Genomic DNA, 22,795 nt, shown 5'->3' with positions numbered 1-22,795 from the left:
AACTACTTGGGAGGCTGAGGCAGGAGAATTGCTTGAACCCGGGAGGCGGAGGTTGCAGTGAGCTGAGATCATGCCATTGCACCCCAGCCTGGGCAACAGAGCGAGACTCTGTCTCAAAAAAAAAAAAAGCTGTTGAATACAGAAAAGTTGATAGTACAATGAATACCCACATATGCATTACCTATATTTCAGCAATTGAGAACATTTTTCCATGTTTGTGTTTATGTGTGTATATATATATATTTATTTATTTGCTGAGCCATTGAAAATAAGTTGCAGATATTATGACATTTTACCCTTAAATATTTCAGCATGTGTCCCATAATCACAATACCATTAACCACCTAAGAAAACTTTTTACAGGAAACCTCATTCAGATATTGGATTAACAGAGTTATAGAGAAGTAGGATGGAAAAGAGTAGGAGTATGTACAATAGTATTTCAATTGTTTAATTTTGTCAAGGAATTAAGAAATTTTAATATTCAATGATGGCACTAATTGGCATTTTTACTGCCCTGTGCATAGTAAGATTTGTTTTCTCAAAATGGGAAAGTTCAGGCTTTGGAATCAGATACCTGGGTTCAAATTCTGGCTCTATTATTATTATTTTTTATTTTTTTCTGAATGTCACTAGACAATTACACTTTTATTGAAGCATAAATTGTGGTACAGAAATACATTTCAACTGATTTAAGTCCAACACCAGTGAAAGGAGAAATTATGGCACCAAAACTTTCCCTCTTGTATCATACCATGATTTAGATTATGATTCAATCTACATTTCTCTTTTCTAGGCTTTGTCCCATACAAATCTGCATAGTTTTTCAACATTAGAATTCTTAATTCTATTAGGAAAAAGAAAAAAACAAAACCAGACCTCAAGTCAACAAATCTATTGGGATATTGTTTACGAACAAAGTCTACCTTAAGCATTGGTCCTCAAAACAGAGCTCCTCAAAATATTAGTTGCTGTGCTCATTACAGAATCAAACTGATCATACTGATTGAAAACTTCCTCAATGACATTTTCAATCAACAACATGCTTCAAATAAAAGTCAAACAGTGTTCCAACCACTTGATTTCAAGCCAAGTAGATTTGAGGTTTAGAAACACTAAAAAAAGATGTTTCATTTATAAATATGGAAGGAACAAAAACATCACTGCACCAATCCAGAAATTATCAAAATATTTAGAGGACAAGAAATATAAAATTTAGTCAACTTTGCTGTTTTCTCAGTTCCTTAAAATCCCAAAGCATATGCAAATATAGCTAAAAGGTACCAACTCTTGAAAGCCTGTATTACTAGTCATTTCCCATGGAGTATTTTGGAATTTTATTAATGTTCTACTTATTTATTCATGTATCCTGCTTTATGATGTTTATCTGAATAATCTGGACAAATTCTCACTCTGGGCAGTCATTCATTTCATCCTATGAATGCCATGGTAAGCGAAACACCATAGTCAGAGGAACAGATGAAGTCAGAACACTCACATGCATCACAGTCACAGAACTTTAAGTCACAAGATGGATAAGACATTGATTCTGCTTTGGATCAAAGTTTATAGAACACTACTTAATGGAAACTAGTGACTGCTAAAGGAAAAGTTAAGGTGAATGATCCAAGCTGACTTAATTTACTGAATCCAGAACAAAATTATGCTAAATCTCTCTGGCAATTAACTAAATAAAGATCATTTTATATTACAACTTAGTAAGTTAGTAAAGGCATGCTACTCATTAGACGCTAATCTCATTTACTGAGGAACACAGAATTGTATATGTTTTCTGGCTCTATTATTTATTACTTGGGTAAACTTGAAGAAGTCATCAAAATTCTTTGGGTTACAGTTTGTTCTACGGTAAAAGCAGGGATAATAATACTTGCTTTGCAGAATTTCTATAAAGATTAGCAATAATGTAGCAAAACACTGGGTACATATGGCAATTTCAGTGAAAAGAAGATACAGTCATTATTTATTCCAAAGGTGGAAGAACTTCCTATTAATATATTATTTTTCTGATTTATTTATTTATCTATTTTAGAGACAGGGTCTCTGTCACCCATGCTGGAGTATAGTGGTAAAGTCATAGCTCACTGTAACCTCAAACTCCCGGGCTCAAGTGATTCTCCCACCTCAGCCTCCCATGTAGCTGGGACTACAGGCATGTGTCAGCATGCCTGGCTAATTTTTTTATTTTTAATTTTTTATTGGTGAGACAGGTTCTTTTTTTTTTTTTTTTTTTTTGAGATGGAGTCTTGCTGTGTCACTCAGGCTGGAGTGCAGTGGCCCAATCTCAGCTCACGTTTACGCCATTCTCCTGCCTCAGCCTCCTGAGTAGCTGGGACTACAGGTGCCCGCCACCACACCCAGCTAATTTTTTGTATTTTTTTAGTAGAGACGGGGTTTCACTGTGTTAGCCAGGGTGGTCTCCATCTCCTGACCTCGTGATCCGCCCGCCTCGGCCTCCCAAAGTGCTGGGATCACAGGTGTGAGCCACTGCGCCCGGCCGAGACAGGTTCTTATATTGCCCAGTCTGGTCTCGAACTCCTAGCCTCAAGCAATTCTCCCACCTCAGCCTCCCAAAGTTGCAAGCATGTGTTACTGTGCCCGGCTTCTTCTGATTTTTTGGTCTAAATAGCATCTCCAGATTTTTTTTTTAATTTAAAAAATGTATTTATTTCTTTATTTAGACACAGGGACTTGCTATGTTGCCCACACTGGGGTACAGTGGCTATTCACAGGTGTAAGCATAGCCCACTATAGTCGTGAACTCCTGGCCTCAAGGGATCCTTCCACCTCAGCCTTCCAAGTCTGGGACTACACCTGGCTAAGCATCTTCAAATTTATTTATTTATTTATTTATTTATTTATTTATTTATTTGTTTATTTATTTATTTGTTTATTTTTGAAATGGAGTCTTGCTCTGTCACCTAGGCTGGAGCGCAGTGAGTGACTCAATCTCAGCTCACTGCAACCTCTGCCTCCCGGGTTCATGCTGATTCTCCTGCCTTAGCCTCTTTTTTTTTTTTTTTTTTGAGGCGGAGTCTTCACTCTGTCGCCCAGGCTGGAGTGCAGTGGCCCCATCTCGGCCCACTGCAAGCTCCGCCTCCCGGGTTCGCGCCATTCTCCTGCCTCAGCCTCCCGAGTAGCTGGGACTACAGGCGCCCGCCACCTCGCCCGGCTAGTTTTTTGTGTTTTTTAGTAGAGACGGGGTTTCACCGTGTTAGCCAGGATGGTCTCGATCTCCTGACCTCGTGATCCGCCCGTCTCGGCCTCCCAAAGTGCAGGGATTACAGGCGTGAGCCACCGCGCCCGGCCTGCCTTAGCCTCTTGAGTAGCAGAGATTGCAGGCGTGTGCCACCACACCCTGCTAATTTTTGTATTTTTATTAGAGACAGGGTTTCACCATGTTGGTCAGGCTGGTCTTGAACTCCTGACCTCAGGTAATCCACCCGCCTCGGCCTCCCAAAGTGCTGGGATTACAGGCGTGAGCCACCATGCCCGGCCGCATCTTCAAATTTCTTAAATACTCCTTGGTATGGTGGAGCCCTAATGCTTTTCAATAATGCACTACTCCTTGATGTGCTGCCTATTCCAGTAGATTCATAGAATCAGAGTGGGAAGGGCCTTTGAAACCATTGATTTGTTCCAGTGGTTTTCAAAAACCATTTTTAATACAATTATTTTTTAAGCAAAATTTTATATATATATATATTTACATATATATATATTTTTATTTTTATTTTTTATTTTTATTTTTTTTTTGAGACGGAGTCTCACTCTGTCCCCCTTGCTGGAGTACAGTGGCCGGATCTCAGCTCACTGCAAGCTCCGCCTCCCGGGTTTGCGCCATTCTCCTGCCTCAGCCTCCCGAGTAGCTGGGACTACAGGCGCCCGCCACCTCGCCCGGCTAGTTTTTTGTATTTTTTAGTAGAGACGGGGTTTCACCGTGTTAGCCAGGATGGTCTCGATCTCCTGACCTCGTGATCCACCCGTCTCGGCCTCCCAAAGTGCTGGGATTACAGGCTTGAGCCACCGCGCCCGGCCTATATATTTTTATATATTTATATATATATATTTTTTGAGATGGAGTCTTGCTCTATTGCCCAGGCTAGAGTGCAGTGGCGCAGTCTCGACTCACTGCAACCTCAGCTTCCCTGGTTCAAGTGATTTTCCTGCCTCAGCCTCTCCAGTAGCTGGGACTACAGGCGGGTGCCAACGAACCCAGCTAATTTTTGTATTTTTAGTAGAGACAGGGTTTCACCATGTTGGCCAGGCTGGTCTTAAACTCCTGACCTCAGGTGATCCGCCTGCCTTGGCCTCCCAAAGTACTAGGATTGTAGATGTGAGCCACTGTTCCCAGCCAGAAATGCACTTTAAAAACCACCAGTCCTTGGCCGGCTGCAGTGGCTCACACCTGTAATCCCAGCACTTTGGGAGGCCGAGGCAGTTGGATTACCTTAGGTCAGGAGTTCGAGGCCAGCCTGACCAACATGGTGAAACCCCATTTCCACTAAAAATACAAAAATTAGCCAGCGTGGTGGCGCATGCCTGTAATCCCAGCTACTTGTGAGGCTGAGGCAGGAGAATCACTTTAACCTGGGAGGTGGAGGTTGCAGTGAGCCAAGATCATGCCACTGCACTCTAGCTTGGGCAACAGAGCAAGACTCCATCTCAAAAACAAACAAACAGACAAACAAACAAACAAACAAACCCCAATAGTCCAAAGCCCTAAATTTTCCCCCCAGTATTTATTTTTTTAATGGACAAATTTTAAAAATTGTATACATATATTTATGGTGTACAACGGTATATTTTGACATACGTGTACATTATGGAATGACTAAATCGAGAAAATTAAAATGCATTACCTCACATATTCACCATTTATTTGTGATGAGACCACTTAAAGTATACTCTTTTAGCAATTTTCTTTTTTCTTTTCTTTCTTTCTCTTTTTTTTTTTTTTTTTTTGAGGTGGAATCTTGCTCTGTCGCCCAGGCTGGAGTGCAGTGGCACAATCTCAGCTCACTGCAACCTCCACCTCCCAGGTTCAAGAGATTCTCCTGCCTCAGCCTTCCAAGCAGGTGGGATTACAGGCATGCACCACCACACCTGGCTATTTTTTTTTTTTTTTTTTTTTTTAGTAGAGATGGGGTTTCACCATATTGTCCAGGTTGGTCTCGAACTCCTGACCTTGTGATCTGCCCGCCTCAGCCTCCCAAAGTGCTGGGATTACAGGTGTGAGCCACTGCGCTCTGCCCTTCCTTCCTTTCTTCTTCTTTCTTTCTCAGGGTCTCACTCTGTCACCTGGACTGGAATGCAGTGGCGCAATCATGGTTCATGGCAGCTTTGACCTCCTGGGCTCAGGCGATCCTCCTACCTCAGCATCTGAAGTAGCTGGGACTACAGGCTACCATGCCTGGCTGATTTTTGTATTTTCTGTAGAGACAGGCTTTCACCATGTTGCCCAGGCTGCCCTTGAACTCCTGGGCTCAAGCAATCCACCTGCCTTGGCCTCCCAAAGTGCTGAGATTACAGGCATGGGCCACCACACCTGGTCTTATTTGAAATCTTTCTACTTTTTTGATATAGGCATTTATTGCTATAAACTTTCCTCTTAGTGCTGCTTCTGCTGTATCCCATAGATTTTTGCATGTTGTATTTCCATTTTCATTTGTTTCAAGAAATTTTAAATGTTTCTCCTAATTTCTTCATGGACCCATTGGTTATTCAGTAGCATGTTGTTTAATTTCCATGTGTTTGTGTATTTTCCAAGGTTCTTGTTATTGATTTCTAATTTTATTCCATTGTGGTAAGAAAGATACTTGTTATGATGTCTACTTTTTTGAATTTGTTAAGACTTGTTTTGTGGCCTAAGATATAGTCTGTGCTGGAGGATGTTCTATGTGCTATTGAGCAGAATGTCTATTCTGCAGCAGTTGGGTGAAATGTTCTGTAAATGTCAGCTAGGCCTATTTGAGCTAGTATATAGTTTAATGTTTCTTTATTATTTTCTGCCTGGATGATCTGTCTTACTGAGAGTGAGGTGTGGTGTTAAAGTCCCCTACTACTATTGCATTACAGTATATTTCTTCTTTTAGATCTATTAATGTTTGCTTTATATACTTCGGAGTTCCAATGTTGGGTGCATAGATACTTATATCCTCTTGCTGAATTGACCCCTTTATCATTATATAGTGACCTTCTTTGCTTTTTTTGACAGCCTTGATTCATAGTTCATTTTATCTGATATAAGTATAGCCACTCCTGTTCTTTTTTGGTTTCCAGTTGCTTGGAATGTCTTTTTTCCACCCCTTCACTTTCAGTATTTTTATAAAGTAGGTTTATTGTAGGCAGCATATAATTGGGTCTGGTTTTTGTATGCATTCAGCCACTCTATTCCTTTTTTGGGGGTGGAGGTTCCCAAGTTTTATTCAAGAACTCATACAAAATATTCCAGATAAATAAATTTTTATATTCACCTTCCTCCTCTTCTTCGTCCAGGTTAATTTGGAAGTAACTTCATTCATAATAACTCTTTTTGCTGTTAGCAACTACACACAACCAATCACATAGATTATTCTTCAAATATTTTTTGGTGAGATATTTCAAATACCTTTTGGAAAAGGTACCTCAGAAGTCACAGTGATCTTGCTCTTGTTCCTTTCGATGGTTATAATGCTCCACCAAGATTCCCAGCTTTTCCATTCACTTCGATCCTCTCTTGCAAAAACTGCTCAAAATTGGCAGCATCTATGATTCCATTTTCTACAAGGTGGGTGCAGTCAAGAGTGAACGTCAGAACCTGCTTCTTTTTTTGCCCCTCTTTGCCACGAGCTTTTTCACAGCACTATGCCTCTTAATTGGAGAATTGAGTCCATTTTCATTCAGTGTTATTATTGATACATAAAGACAACATTTTTTTAAAATTGATGCATAATTGATGTAGATTTTTGGGGGGTTCATATGATAATTTGATACATTAATATAACTGTAAAGATCAAATTAGTGTAATTGGGATAACTATCACCTTCAATATTTGTCTTTTCTTTCTTTTTTTTTTTTTGAGACGGGGTTTCGCTCTTTTTGCCCAGGCTGGAGTGCAATGGTGCGATCTTGGCTCACCACAACCTCTGCCTCCCAGGCTCAAGCAATTCTCCTGCCTCAGTCTCCCGAGTAGCTGGGATTACAGGCATGTGCCACCATGCCCGGCTAATTTTGTATTTTTAGTAGAGACAGGGTTTTACCATGTTGGTCAGCCTGGTCTCGAACTCCTGACCTCAGGCGATCCATCTGCCTCAGCCTCCCAAAGTGCTGGGATTACAGGTGTGAGCCACCACACCTGGCCCTGTCTTTTCTTTATGTTAGAAACTTTCAAATTATTCTCTTCTAGCTATTTTGAAATATACAATATATTATTGTAAACTAGTCACTTTACTGATATATCAAACACTAGGTCTTATTTATTTCATCAAACCCTATATTTGTAACCATTAATCAACTTCTCTTTATCTCCCCCATTCTGTACTCTTTCTGGCCTTTGGTAGCTATTAGTATACTCTCTATCTTTTTTTTTTTTTTTTTTTTTTTGAGACGGATTCTCGCTCTGTCGCCCAGGCTGGAGTTCACGCCATTCTCCTGCCTCAGGCTGGAGTTCTCCGCCTCCCGGGTTCACGCCATTCTCCTGCCTCAACCTCCCGAGTAGCTGGGACTACAGGCGCCCACAACCGCGCCCGGCTAATTTTTTGTATTTTTAGTAGAGACGGGGTTTCACCGTGGTCTCGATCTCCTGACCTTGTGATCCGCCCGCCTCGGCCTCCCAAAGTGCTGGGATTACAGGCGTGAGCCACCGCGCCCGGCAGTATACTCTCTATCTTAATGAGATCCACTTTTTTAGCTTCCACATATCAGTGAGAACATATGATATTTGTCTTTCTGTGTTTGCCTTATTTCTCTTAACCTAATGACCTGCAGTTCCATGCATGTTGCTGCAACTGACAGGATTTCCTTCTTTTTAAAAATCTGAATAGTATTCCATTGTGTATAAACGCCACATTTTCCTCATCCATTCATCCACTGATGGATGCTTAGGTTGATTCCATATCTTGGTTATTGTGATTAATGCTGCAGTCAACAGTCAACGTTAGTTGTGCAGATATTAGGAGTGCAGATATTTCCTTGACAAACTGATTTCATTTTCTTTTTCTTTTGAGATAGAGTCTCACTCTGTTGCCCAGGCTGGAAAGAAGTGGTGTGATCTCAGCTCACTATAACCTCCGCCTCCTGGGTTCAAGAGATTCTTCTGCCTCAGCCTCCTGAATAGCTTGGATTACAGGCACATGCCACCATACCTGGCTAATTTTTTAATATTTTTAGTAGAGACGGGGTTTCATCATATTGGCTAGGCTGGTCTCGAACTCCTGACCTCATGATCCACCCGCTTCAGCCTCCCAAAGTGCTGGGATTACAGGCATGAGCTACCGTGCCTGGCCAATTTCATTTTTTAAAGATATATACCCAGTAGGGGGATTGCTGGGTCATATAGTAGTTCTATTTTTAATTTTTTGAGGAATCTCCATACTCTTTTCCATAATGGCTGTACTAATTTAAATTCCCACCAACAGTGTGTAAGGATTAGTGCTGGTGAGGATGTGGAGAAAACGGTACTTCTGGGCATTTTTCTTCTATTGAGACTAAAGTTGCAACTCTTAGTATATGTTTTTTTATACTACTGTTTAGGAAGGTGAAATTATTGAAGTGGATGAAGAAACAGCAGCTATCTTGAAGAATTCACGATTTGCTCAAGATTTTCTGATCAGATCAATTGGAGAGAAGTTGCCAATATCTGGAGGCTGTTCTGCTTTAGAGTTAAAGGTTTGTCTGGCTTTCACTACCTCAGAGAACTATTTTATTTTATTTATTTATTTTTGAGACAGAGTCTCTCTCTTTCACCCAGGGTGGAGTGCAATGGTGCGATCTTGGTTCACTGCAACCTCCGCCTCCTGGGTTCAAGCAATTCTTCCTGCCTCAGCCTCCCGATTAGCTGGAATTACAGGCACCCACCACCACGCCCAGATAATTTTTGCATTTTTTAGTAGAGATGGGGTTTCGCCATGTTGGCCAGGCTGGTCTTGAATTCCTGACCTCAGGTGACCCACCTGCCTCAGTCTCCCAAAGTGCTGGGATTACAGGCGTCAGCCACTGTGCCCGGCCAGTATGCATACTCTCTTGAGGCACGCTTCCCTTACTGGTTAAATGTTAGAAGGTTATATACCAGTTAAACACTACCATTTTGCCTCTTAATGTGCATGCTTGAGCCCACTTGCCCAACTCCTGAGATCTTATTGGGAAGCTGCTGATCACCAGTTTCAGGTGTTTCTGTTTATTGAGAGACTTCCTTTCCCTGCTGCTGTCTGTGACCAACTGTGATTTTCGAGAGACAGTTAACAACCACCTGATCATCACTTAATGCTGGCCTGACATTCCTGGTGGAGTTGGTTGGGGGAGCCCTCTCCTGCCCTGCTCACGCCTGACTAGCTATTCTACCTACTTTAACAAGTTCTCCAAAATTCAGAAACCTTTCGTGAGTATTCTGATTTTATAATAATACAGTTATTTGCATAAGTTTAGTAAGAGACTTTTCTTTCAAAACAGGACAGTGGAGACACTTGGTTATTTTACCAAGGCTTTGACTGGAATAACATTTTTAGGTAAAGTTCAGCAAAGCCAACTTGAAAAGGGCCTATATGGCCAAATTCTTGCTGGACTTTATGCAAATGATCAGGCAAAGTATAATAAGCCTAAAATTTATTTAGCACACAAAGTGGCCTTACTATAATTTGTCTTTAGTATAAAAGGAGGAGCTGGGCACAGAAGTTCACACTCATAATCCCAGCACTTTGGAAGGCTGAGACAGGCAGATTGCTTGAGCCCAGGAGTTTGAGACCAGCCTGGGCAACATGTTGAAACCCCATCTCTACCAAAAATACAAAAAAATTAGCTGGGTATGGTGGTGCATGCCGGTAATCCCAGCTACTCAAAAGGCTGGAATGGGAGGATTGCTTGAGCTCAGGGAGGTGGAGGGCAAACCACTGCACTCCAGCCTGGGCAACAGAGTGAGACTCTGTCTCCAAAAAAAAAAAAAAAAAAAAAAGGCTAGAGAGAGAAATGCTTTCAAAGGAAAACTATAATACTTGTTACTAGATTTCCAGCCTGGACTTTTGTTTTTGAATGCATATTGAATCATTAATTATTTATTGGCTACAATAACCCTCTAAAGATAAACCAGGTTATAATTTTTCTTCATGTTTTTAGTTTGTGCCCTAAATGGAATAGGTTCCTTTTTATGTTCTGATACACGAATACTCTTTTGACTGTCATATTATTAATGTTATTTATATCTCCTTCTTTTACTTCCAAGGAAACCAGAATCATGGTATTCTAAGGCTAGAGAATTCTCATTTGGAATTGCACTGGTCCTAATCTGCTTTTCACTGCAAATTCCTTGCTGCTAAAATTATATAAGCACCCTTCTCTAGGCCCAGGGACCTATCACAGAAGAGGTAGGTGTGTGAGACTCTTAGGGCCAGTTTTGAGAGGATTAGTTCAGACCCTCCAAATCAAAAATGGGCACACAGATGCCTAAACAGCTGGTAAAATAAGGGACTCTGCCTCCTGGGTTATTATGTGTGTGGCACCTTTTTCATCCATCCCAACCATAAAGAATTTCCTGCTTCTCATAGAATGAAAAGAAAATTCTTACTGAGAGGATATAAAGCTACCTCATGTCAAAGCCTCCTAGGTTTAATACTCTGAGCTATGAGATTTATGCAGATAACATAAATATTTTTTAAAATTTTAGAAGAGGCCAGGCACAGTGGCTCACACCTGTAATCCTAGCACTTTGGGAGGCCAAGGTGTGCAGATTGCCTGAGCTCAGGAGTTTGAGACCAGCCTGGGCAACATGGTGAAACCCTATCTCTACTAAAATACAAAAAAAAAAATTAGCCAGGCATGATGGCATGCGCCTGTAGTCCCAGCTACTTGGGAGGCTGACGCAGGAGAATTGCTTGAGCCCAGGAGGCGGAGGTTGCAGTGAGACGAGATCGAGATCGTGCCACTGCACTCCAGCCTGGCAACAGAGCAAGACTCTGTCTCAAAATAAATAAATAAATAAATAAATAAATAATTTTAGAACAAATTACTGAAAGACCACAAAAAACATTGTAGCACAACAGAAGTCTCTAAATTCCTTAGCTTAAAAGGTTTTAACAATGCTTATGTTTTGTATAGCTAAGTGCTGTACGTCTATAACTAAAACCAAAATTACAGTAGTGCAACACATAGAAGTTAAAGATAAGTCAATTTTTTAACCTCACCTTTGGCTTTTTGTTTGTTGGCTTTTATACTAAGAAATTTTGGCCGGGTGCGGTGGCTCACGCCTGTAATCCCAGCACTTTGGGAGGCCGAGATGGGCGGATCACGAGGTCAGGAGATCGAGACCATCCTGGCTAACACGGTGAAACCCCGTCTCTACTAAAAAAAATACAAAAAACTAGCCAGGCAAGGTGGCAGGCGCCTGTAGTCCCAGCTACTCGGGAGGCTGAGGCAGGAGAATGGCACGAACCCGGGAGGCAGAGCTTGCAGTGAGCTGAGATCCGGCCACTGCACTCCAGCCTGGACGACAGAGCCAGACTCCATCTCAAAAAAAAAAAAAAAAAAAGAAATTTTAAGGGTTTATGAACGCCTATCCACATCCATTCCCATCTGGCCTTGAACTTTCTTTTTTTGGGACAGGGGCTCGCTCTGTCACCTAGGCTGGGGTACAGTGGCGTGATCTCGTCTCACTGCAACCTCTCCCTCACAGGTTCAAGCGATTCTCCTGCCTCAGCCTCCTGAGTAGCTGTGATTACAGGCATGCGCCACCATGCCCAGCTAATTGTTTTTCTTTTTTTTTTTTTCATGATGGAGTCTCGCTCTGTTGCCCAGGCTAGAGCGCAGTGGTGCGATCTTGGCTCACTGCAACCTCCGCCTCCTCAGTTCAAGCGATTCTTCTGCCTCAGCCTCTAGAGTAGATGTGACTACAGGTGCCTGCCACCACACACGGCTAATTTTTTTTTTTTTTTAGTAGAGATGCGGTTTCACCAGGCCAGGCTGGTCTCGAACTCCTGACCTCGTGATCTGCCCACCTCAGCCTCCCAAAATGCTGGGATTACAGGCATGAGCCACCGTGCCTGGCCCTAATTTATATTTTTAGTAGAAACGGGGTTTCACCATGTTGGTCAGGTTGGTCTCAAACTCCTGACCTCAGGTGATCAACCTGTCTCAGCCTCCCAAAGTGCTGGGATTACAGGTGTGAATCACCATGCCTGGCCTGACCTAGAACTTTCAAATTCGCTATATGTCTTTTGGCTCTAAGCCCCTTGACCATAGGGGTCCCACCAAGGGACAGGATGGACCCAGGGAAGGCAGCCATGCCACCCCAGCAACACAATGAGATAAAATAAAAGTTTGGTGACCACTGATGTTGCCTCTGACAAATCTAGGCCAGAATGAGGAGAAAGTAAATCAAAAATAAAATTCTAAACCCCCAACCATCTGAATGGACCCCTCCTGTTGGCCAAAGGCATTCCAAAGTTAACCTGAAAAACTAGTTCAGGTCATGAAGAGAAAGAGAAGTTGGACATGCCTCATTATTCCCTCCTCCCTTTTGGAATTCAGACACTGCTGACCAGCATTATCTGAAGACTGATAGAACGGACTCTTTAAATCTGATAAGAAACATTTACAATCTATTCTCTCCAAAGCCTGCTACCTGGAGGCTTCATCTGCATGATAAAACCTTGGTCTCCACAACCTCTTATCATAACCTAGACACTCCCTTCTATTGATCCCAGGTCTCTGGATTATAACTCAACCAATTGCCAATCACAAAATCTTTGAATTTGCCTATGACCTGGAAGCCCCCACTTCCAGTTGTCCCACGTTTCTGGCCTGAACCAATGTACATATTATATGTATTGATCGATATCTTATATCTCTCTAAAATGTATAAAACCAAGTTATAGGGTGACCACTTTGGGCACATGTTTGCAGATCTCCTGAGGGCTGTGTCACAGGCCACTGGTCACTTATTTGGCTCAGAAAAAAACCTTTTCAAGTATTTTAGAGTTTGACTCTTTTTGTTGATAATATTTAACATCCTATAGTTATGACAGCCTAATTTGAATTTATACAGCTTAACTTCAATAACATACTAAAATTCTGCTCCTTTAAAACTTGTTCTCAACCGTTTTGGTTTTTTTTTTTTTAATTTTATTTTTATTTTTTATTTTAACAGAATTTTACTCTATCACCCAGGCTGGACTGCAGTGGCACAATCTTGGCTCACTGCAGCCTCCACTTCCTGGGTTCAAGTGATTCTCCTGCCCCAGCCTCACAAGTAGCTGGGATTACAGGTGCCAGCCACCATGCCTAGCTAATTTTTGTATTTTTAGTAGAGGTGGGGTTTCACCATGTTGGCCAGCCTGGTCTCGAACTCCTGACATCAGATGATCCACCAGCTTTGGCCTCCCAAAGTACTGGGATTATAGGCATGAACTACCATGCCCAGGTCTTTCTAGTTCTTGATATCACAAAATTATGTCTTTATTCATTTTGTGCCCCCAAAACATAAAGTAGTAATTATTTTAAAGGCACTGGTCTCTTAAATCATGTGGAAAACAAAAAGTAGAGTTACAAACCATTGTTACAGTAATACTAACTTTGCCAGGCGTGGTGGCTCATGCCACCAGGTGATCCACCCACGTAGGTTGCCCAGCCTGGGGAACGAGAGTGCAACTCCATCTCAAAAAAACAAAAACAAATAAACAACAACAACAAAACAATACTAGCTTTTTTTTTTTTTTTTTTGAGACAAAGCTTCGCTCTTGTTGCCCAGGCTGGAGTGCAATGGCACGATCTTTGCTCACTGCAACCTCCGCCTCCTGGGTTCAAGCGGTTCTCCTGCCTCAGCCTCCCAAGTAGCTGGGATTACAGGTGTGCACCATCATGCCCGGCTAATTTTTGTATTTTTCGTAGAGATGGGGTTTTACCATGTTGGTCAGGCTGGTCTCGAACTCCTGACCTCAGGCAATCCACCTGCCTTGGCCTCCCAAAGTGCTGGGATTACAAGCATGAGCCACTGTGCCCAGTCAATCTCAGCACTTTCGGAAGCTGAGGCTGGCAGACCACTTGAGGTCAGGGGGTCAAGAGCAGGCTGGCCAACATGCTGAAACTGTGTCTCTACTAAAAATACAAAAATTAGCTAGGCATGGTGGCAAATGCCATAATCCCAGTTACTTGGGAGGCTGAGGCAGGAGGATCGTTTTGAGCCTGGGATGTGGAGGTTGGAGTGAGCCGTGATTGCAATACTGCACCCCAGCCTGGGCAACAGAGCAAGACCCTGCCTCAAAAAAAAAAAAAAAAAAAAAAAAAAAAGCACAAAGCTTTTTGAGAAATCACTTTCAAAAACAGTACATTTGTAGTTGGGGAAGGTTAATTGAACCTAAAATATAAGAATCCTGGACCCCAAAATCTGGAGCCAGTATTACCAGCATGAATCTAACCCAAGCCCAGTATACAAGCCACCTAGAGCTGAAGAGTGATTTACTCTCTTTGCTTTATTAAATTATTCAGTACACTGCTGTTCTGACTCTTCTGTTGTTCGAAGAAGGTGATACTGTGGAAAGCAGAGAGATCTGGCTTTTGAGTATTCAATTCATTAAACATTTCAAAAATACGTCACTGATATTTTGACACTCCTGAGAGTTCATTGATAAGAAAACCTGCTGATGAGAATCAATATTTATTTTGAAAGGTTTTTATCATTCTAATTCTTCTAAAACCTGGTTTCCTAAATACTGGTTATAAAAGCTATCAGAAGGCCGGGCGCGGTGGCTCACGCTTACAATTCCAGCACTTTGGGAGGCCAAGGCGGGTGGATCACGAGGTCAGGAGATCGAGACCATTCTGGCTAACACGGTGAAACCCCATCTCTACTAAAAGTACAAAAAATTAGGTGGGTGTGGTGGCTGATGCCTGTAGTCCCAGCTACTCGGGAGACTGAGGCAGGAGAATGGCGTGAACCCAGGACAGGGAGCTTGCAGTGAGCCGAGATCACACCACTGCACTCCAGCCTGGGCAACAGAGTGAGACTCTGTCTCAAAAAAAAAAAAAAAAAAGCTATCAGAAGATAATGCTTACAAGTAAAGAGGGTCTTTCCTCGAGCTACAGCATTTTCAGTGTACTCTGGCTAATTTTTTTTGGTTTGTTTTTGAGACAGAGTCTTGCTCTGTCACCCAGGCTGAAGTGCAGTGGCACGATCTTGGCTCACTCCTCCGCCTCCTGGGTTCAAGCAATTCTCCTGCCTCAGCTTCCTGAGTAGCTGGGACTACAGGCACATGCCTCCACGCCCGGCTCATTTTTTGTATTTTAGTAGAGACGAGGTTCCACCATGTTGCCCAGGCCGGTCGCGTACTCCTGAGCTCAGGCAGTCCGCCCGCCTCGACCTCCCAAAGTGCTGGGATGACAGGTGTGAGCCACTGTGCCCAGCCACTCTGGCTATTTTTTTTAAAAAAAGGAATTAAATGAGTTTGCTTCTGCAGACGACCATTTTCTTTCAGTGTAGCTGCCCTTGTTCTCTCTCCCAGTGTGCATGCAACGCATGTACAGGAGGTTCTTGACCTTAGATATAAATTGTAAAATTCCAAATATTTGAACTGGTTTATCCCAACATAAGGTCTCCTTTCTGCTTTAATTTATTTCAGCCTGCAGATGTGCCAGTGTCTTTAGGTCAGTTTCAAGTTTTTGAAATGGGAATAAGTGACACTGAAGGAAGATTTTAATAAATGAAACAGCTGTGTGACCTAGGAATATAACCTTGTGCTCTTAGGGAAGGACATTCTTATCTTTTTTTTTTAAACGGAAGACCTTTATGATAAACGCTGGAGTACAGACAGTACATGCAGGTGGCATGCAGGGTCTTGCATGTACTTAACGTCTTGAAAGTCCTTCTGCATTTTCTTTTCTTCATCTTCTTTTCAATCCTGATATGCAAAGTGTATTTTGCCATTAAAACAATTAACACTATTAAAACACTGCAGCATCTGGCTGGGCACAGTCGCTCCAGCCTCTAATCCCGCACTTTGGGAGGCTGAGGCGGGTGGATTACTTGAGGTCAGGAGTTCAAGAGCAGCCTGTCCAACATGGTGAAACCCCCTCTCTACTAAAAATACAAAAATTAGCTGGGTGTGGTGGTGGGTGCCTGTAGTCTCAGCTTTTCGGGAGGCTGAGGCAGGAGGATCACTTGAACCTGGGAGGCAGAGGTTGCAGTGAGCCAAGATCATGCCACCGCACTCCAGCCTTGGCAATAAAGGGAGACTCCCTCTCAAAAAAAAAAAAAAAAGAAACAACAACAACAAAACACTGCAGCATCTGAAATGATGCTAACAGGATTAGGGCGATGGACTGTCTTAGTAGTAATGGTAGTAAAAGCATTAACAATCATAGCAGTAATATAGAGGAATTAACTTTTATTGAATAGTTAATATGTTTAAGGCACCCTGTCATTTAGTCCTCACAATAACCCTTATTATCTTCATTTGACAGATGGAGAGACTGAGGCTCCGAAAGATTCATTTACAAATCCAAAGTCATATAGCTAGAAAGTGGCGAATTTGCACCCACATCTGATTCTGGAGCTGACACTCTAAGCCAGTGTGCTGCTCCGTCTCTCCATAGCTAAACTTTTCATAGACTCACAGGATGTTGGTGCAGGAAAGGACTGCTTATCTGGGCACCCCACCTTTCATTTCCTTCAAGTCTTGAGATCTTTTTGAACTAGAAGCATGCATTTAGAAGTGATATTGATATCACCATCTCCTGTTGGTAGATAGATCATTGAGTGGGAAGAAGAGGGTTCAAGCGATTCTCCTGCCTCAGCCTCCCTAGTAGCCGCCATGCCCAACTAATTTTTGTATTTTCAGTAGAGACGGGGTTTCACCACGTTGGCCAGGCTGGTCTCGAACTCCTGACCTCAGGTGATCTGCTGCCTTGCCCTCCCAGAATGCTGGGATTACTCCCAGAGTACATGAGCCACCACACCAGGCCAGGGCAAACCCTTTCAAGCAGGAGTTCCAGTATACTGAGAGGTGGAAATGCAGTCGATGTGAAGTCCTAGCAGTAGCAACCAGCAGAGCTGGCCTTCTTCCAGGCTTGGAGATCCCCTGCCAGAAGCTCATCTCACCATATGCAGGCAGACCTCTTCATTTTGGAAAGGAAGACACTGAGGGACAGAGAGACCAAGCCCAGCAGGAAGTCAGTCACTTTAGTAAAGGGAATGGTCCACTAGTCTATCAGTTTCATGAATGTAGAGTCTGTGCCTGCCTTGTACAACCCTCTATTTGCAGTGACCAACAATAAGTAGTAGGACTGTAAATTTATGTTATAATGAATTCATTACATTATTTAAAGTGGCATGTTCATGCTTTTTTTTTTTTTTTTTTTTTTGAGATAGAGGCTAACTCTGTCACCTAGGTTGGAATGCAGTGGTGTGATCTCAGCTCACTGCAACCTCCACCTCCTAGGTTCGAGCGATTCTCTTGCCTGAGCCTCCTGAGTAGCTGAGAATACAGGCATGTGCCACCACACCCAGCAACTTTTTGTATTTTCAGTAGAGATGGGATTTTGCCGTATTGCCCAGGCTGGTCTCGAACTCCTGGCCTCAGGTGATCCACCTGCCTTGGCCTCCCAAAATGCTGGGATTACAGGCATAAGCCACTGTGCCCAGCCCCCATGCTCCTGATTTCCTATCTCTGTACCTGGCTTTTCTCTGACCCCACTGGTGCTATTGTTAGAAGTATCTCATTTGGAGGTGAAAGGAAGGAAAATAAATACAGCAGTCTTATCTTTTAAATAAATACAGCAGTCTTATCTCACTCTCCTCTGAGATCTGTCTGGCCATTGTTGGCAATTTCATCTGGGCATCAGCAATTGCTAGTGACAGCCCTACATCTGGGACTCACTTTCCTGTTTGGTATAAATGTTTCTGGAGATTAGAATAAGGGAAGAGAAGAAGTTTTAGCATTTCTGTATCTCAGTCCCAAAGAAGTTTAAAAGGCACATGCAAATGACAATCCCATAAAACAAAATCAACTGAGCAAAAATCAATGCTCTGCCCAATAGGGACCATCTTTAAGAAGCTTTAAGTGAAGTTTACCTTGAAAGTGGTAATAATTTCATTAGAAGCTTCAGGAAGCAAGTGCCTTTATGGCAGAATGACTGATGTTACTCCTAGGACCCCATGGAATTGTAAAATTTTATCTCTGTTCTGTGTAAGTCAACCTAAGTCAAACAGAAATATTAGTGTTTGGGTACATTAAAACATCTTTAACTTGTCCTTTCATTTTGGTTTGCCTTTTGACAGGATATAATCACAGATCCATTTAAGCTTGCAGAAGAGTCTGACAGTATGAAGTCCAGATGTGTCCCTGATGCTGCTGGAGGCTGCTGTGGCACAAAGAAAAGCTGCTAAATCTAGAGCCAACCAGGGGATCACAGTAGTGGGCAAGAGTGATTTGCATGTTTTTTAACCTGCTTTTCCACATAGCACAGACCATAAGAAACAACAAATGGGGCTGGACATGGTGGCTCATGCCTATAATCCCAGCACTTTGGGAGGCGGAGACAGGCAGATCACCTGAGGTCAGGAGTTTGATACCAGCCTGGCCAACATGGTAAAATCCTGTCTCTACTAAAAACACAAAAAAATTAGCTGGGCATGGTGGTGCACATCTATAGTCCCAGCTACTAAGGAGGCTGATGCAAGAGAATTGCTTGAACCCAGGAAGTGGAGGCTGCAGTGAGTCAACATTGTGCCACTGTACTCCAGCCTGGGCAACAGAGCAAGACTCTGTCTCAAAAGAAAAAAAAAAAAAAAAAAAAAAAACAACAAATGGCAGAGAGCCACCATATTCCAAATCACTGAAAAAAATAAATGAATTATTTTCACAAGGCATTGATTAAAGATTCACAGCAAATCATATGAAGACTTGTTAAGCAGACTTTTTTCTATTTCCTAATTCAAAGTTCTGGTGCCACGTAGTGGTCAGAAATGGAACAGAGAAGCTGTCTTAAGGCTTGTTTAAGAAGCAGGAAAGGCATCAGAAGAAGTAACAGTTGGCAGAGGGGCTCAGGAAAAATATCTTCCTTCTGATCTTTTGCATAGCACCTTTTGGACTTTTCATCATGTTTGCTTATTAAACAAAGCTCCTACTGCCATCATACTAATCATGCCAAAGATTGCCAAATCATGTTTGGTAGGAGAACTTTTGAGGTAGCTTTTAAGCAAATGCTTTTTTTTTTTTTCTTTTTCCTTTTTTTGCAATAGAATTAAGAAAACAAATTAATCATAAACATCTTTGAATCAAGTATCTCAAGAAAACAAATGAATAATAAATATCTCACCCTAATGACTGATGACATAGTGATTATCTGTTGTAAATTATCCTAACTGGATCGGGAATAGAGTTCGATTGTTTTTTAAAAAGAGAGCTAAGAGATGTAAAAATGACCAGGCATGGTGGTGTGTACCTGTAGTCCCAGCTACTGGGGAGGCTGAAGCAAGAGGATCGCTTGAGCCCAGGATTTCCAGGCTGCAGTGAGCTATGATCGCACCACTGCACTCCAGCTGGGTGACAGAGCAAGACCCTGTCTCTAAAAAACAAATAAATAGGCTGGGTGTGGTGGCTCACTCCTGTAATCCCAGCACTTTGGGAGGTCAAGGCGGGTGGATCACTTGAGGTCAGGAGTTTGAGACCAGCCTGACCAACATGGTGAGACCCCATCTCTACTAAAAATTCAAAACTTACTGGGTGTGGTGGCATGTGCCTGTAATCCCAGCTACTCCAGAGGCCAAGGCACGAGAATTGCTTGAACCTGGGAGGTGGAGGTTGTAGTGAGCCGAGATCGCGCCACCGCACTCCAGCCTGAGTGACAGAGTGAGACTCTGTCAAAGAAAGAGAGAGAGAGGAAGGGGAGGGGAGGGGAGGGGAGGGGAGGGGAGGGAAGAAAGAGATGTAAACATGGTAAGTTTTCTTTTTCTTTATAAGGTGTCCTGGTTAAACTTTTAGCAAAATGATAGATCTAGTTTTTCCATAGTTAAAGAATATTAAGAACATTAAAGAAAGGTTCAAGGATGGTAAATAACTTGAATTCCAGCTGTACTTGAAGACTTTATTGGAGGACACAGAGAGGTATAAGTCATGGTCATTATCATCAGGAGCTGGATAATTCAGTTTTTAAATAACAGCTTTCAGGCCGGGTGTGGTGGCTCACACCTGTAATCCCAGCACTTTAGGTGGCTGAAGTGGGTGGATTGCTTGAGCTCAGGAGTTCGAGACCAGCCTGGGCAACATGGTGAAACCCTGTCTCTACTAAAAATTCAAAAAATTAGCTCGGCGTGGTGGTGCGTGCCTGCAATCCCAGCTACTTGAGGCTGAGGCACGAGAATTGCTTGAATCCAGTGGGTGGATGTTGCAGTGACCTGAGATTGCGCCACTGCACTCCAGGCTGGGCAACAGGGCGAGACTCTGTCTCAAAAACAAAAAATAAAAATAAATAAACAAACAGCCTTCAACCAATCAAGGGTTTTGATGTCAACCAGTTGCCCTGGGCTCAGTACAAAAAGAACCAGGGGCATGGCATGGTCCAGGGGATTTTGAACTAGGGGTTTGAGAATTTTAAGGCATGTAAAACATTGGAATGGATGCCATAGGATAGACATCTGTTTTAAGAAAGCTGTTTAATATGGAGAAATTCTCAGATTTTTGAGTAGGTTCAGCTATAGAGCCTAACTTACTATTACAGACAGAGGAAAGAACTAGGTAGTATCTTTTTAAGTCCTATTCACCTCCATGATCTTGATTTTAAACATGCTTGCTTGGTTCTAGAGCGCCGTGTCTATCTAGTCATAACCTACTTTAATGTGAAAATGGTACATTACAGCATTAGCTACAATGGTACAGCTAGAATAAGCATACTTTGCTCTTCATGAGCACAGGATGGCCCTGCTTGGGGGGAACTGATTGAAGGGTGTTTTGTTGACTGGGTGTGGTGGTTCATGCCTATAATCCCAGCACTTTGGGAGGCTGAGGTGAGTGGATCACTTGAGGCCAGGAGTTCAAGACCAGCCTGGCTAATATGGCAAAACCCTGTCTCTACTAAAAATACAAAAATTAGTCAGGCATGGTGGCCAACGCCTATAATCTCAGCTACTTAGGTGGCTGAGGCACAAGACTCGCTTGAACCTGGGAAGTGGAGGTTGCAGTGAGCCGAGATCCCACCACTGCACTCCAACCTGGGTGGCAGAGCGAGACTCTCAGAAAAAAAAAAAAAAAAAGGGAGGTGTTTTGTTTATTTGGTTTATTAGGCTTTTTTGCATTTACAAGGAGAGGGTATTAGCTTTTTACTTGTCATTCTGAACTCTCAGTTCCCCAAAAAGATGTTGAGTAATGGGATTGGGCTGGGCAACTTAGCAAGACCCCATCTATAAAAAATAAAATTTTTAGGCCGGGCGCGGTGGCTCAAGCCTGTAATCCCAGCACTTTGGGAGGCCGAGACGGGCGGATCACAAGGTCAGGAGATCGAGACCAGCCTGGCTAAATACGGTGAAACCCCGTCTCTACTAAAAAATACAAAAAACTAGCCGGGCGAGGTGGCGGGCGCCTGTAGTCCCAGCTACTCGGGAGGCTGAGGCAGGAGAATGGCATAGACCCGGGAGGCGGAGCTTGCAGTGAGCTGAGATGCGGCCACTGCACTCCAGCCTGGGCGACAGAGCGAGACTCCGTCTCAAAAAAAATAAATAAATAAAAAATAAAAATAAAATAAAATAAAATAAAATTTTTATTTTTTATTTTTTTCAAGACGGAGTCTTGCTCTGTTGCCCAGGCTGCAGTGCAGTGGCATGATCTTGGCTCACTGCAACCTCGACCTCCCAGGTTCAAGTGATTCTCTTGCCTCAGTCTCCCGAGTAGCTGAGATTACAGGCGTGTGCCACCACACCCTGCTAATTTTTGTAATTTTAGTAGAGACGAGGTTTCACCATGTCAGCCAGGGTGGTCTCAAACTCCTGACCTCATGATCCACATGCCTTGGCCTCCCAAAGTTCTGGGATTACAGGTGTGAGCCACTGCGCCCAGCCTAAAAAATAAAAAAAATAAAAAAATAAAAATGAATCATGGAAGCCTGCAGAAACTTTTCAGCTTACCAACTCAGGGAGTCCCAGCAGTAGCCTCAACAGGCCCCCACCCCCACATCCAGTCATGCATAGCTGAAAAGGGCATGGCTTTGTGCCAAGACAGCCCCAGAGCCTGCTCCTCCTATTTATTCTTGGCCTTTACTTGGATGGCTCCAGGGAAGCAGCTGAGGTAGTCACTCATTCTGCCATGTTAAGATGGGAATTATATTAAATGAGTCTGGCAAGGCATGGGAACTGTCTATCCTTTCTTTCATTCATTCGCTAAATAGTAATTATCTCCTGTGTACCAGGAACTGTTCTAGGCACTGTTTGCTAAAATGGAATATTATGAACCCCATGGACCAAGAGGACAAAAACTGCTGAGTGTATTTTTTAAACTTTGTTGGTACCTGTCCTGACTTCTGTGATTTGCCAATTTTCTTCAACCATGCACCACAGTTTGGGTCCAAACAAAGGTTCTTTTGTCTGAGAGTCAGTAGAGGGAGATCT

The 22,795-nt window shown here is 42.8% G+C and overlaps 1 protein-coding gene across 1 annotated transcript in view; it reads left to right on the top strand.

The window, feature by feature from the left end:
- LOC105478339 (arsenite methyltransferase) overlaps window positions 1–19,307 on the top strand; it is a 34,021-nt gene extending 14,714 nt beyond the window's left edge. Inside the window, exons 10-11 of the mRNA XM_071069202.1 lie at window positions 8,752–8,886; window positions 18,476–19,307. Coding sequence (XP_070925303.1) covers window positions 8,752–8,886; window positions 18,476–18,583 — 243 coding nt within the window. The 3' untranslated portion in view covers window positions 18,584–19,307. The remainder of the gene's footprint in view (window positions 1–8,751; window positions 8,887–18,475) is intronic.
- Window positions 19,308–22,795: the final 3,488 nt, after the last annotated feature.

Source organism: Macaca nemestrina, chromosome 9, assembly GCF_043159975.1.
Source record: "Macaca nemestrina isolate mMacNem1 chromosome 9, mMacNem.hap1, whole genome shotgun sequence".
Taxonomy (NCBI): Eukaryota; Metazoa; Chordata; class Mammalia; order Primates; family Cercopithecidae; genus Macaca; species Macaca nemestrina.
The sequence above is the reverse complement of the archived record's forward strand: the minus strand, read 5'-3'. Positions and strand labels throughout refer to the sequence as shown.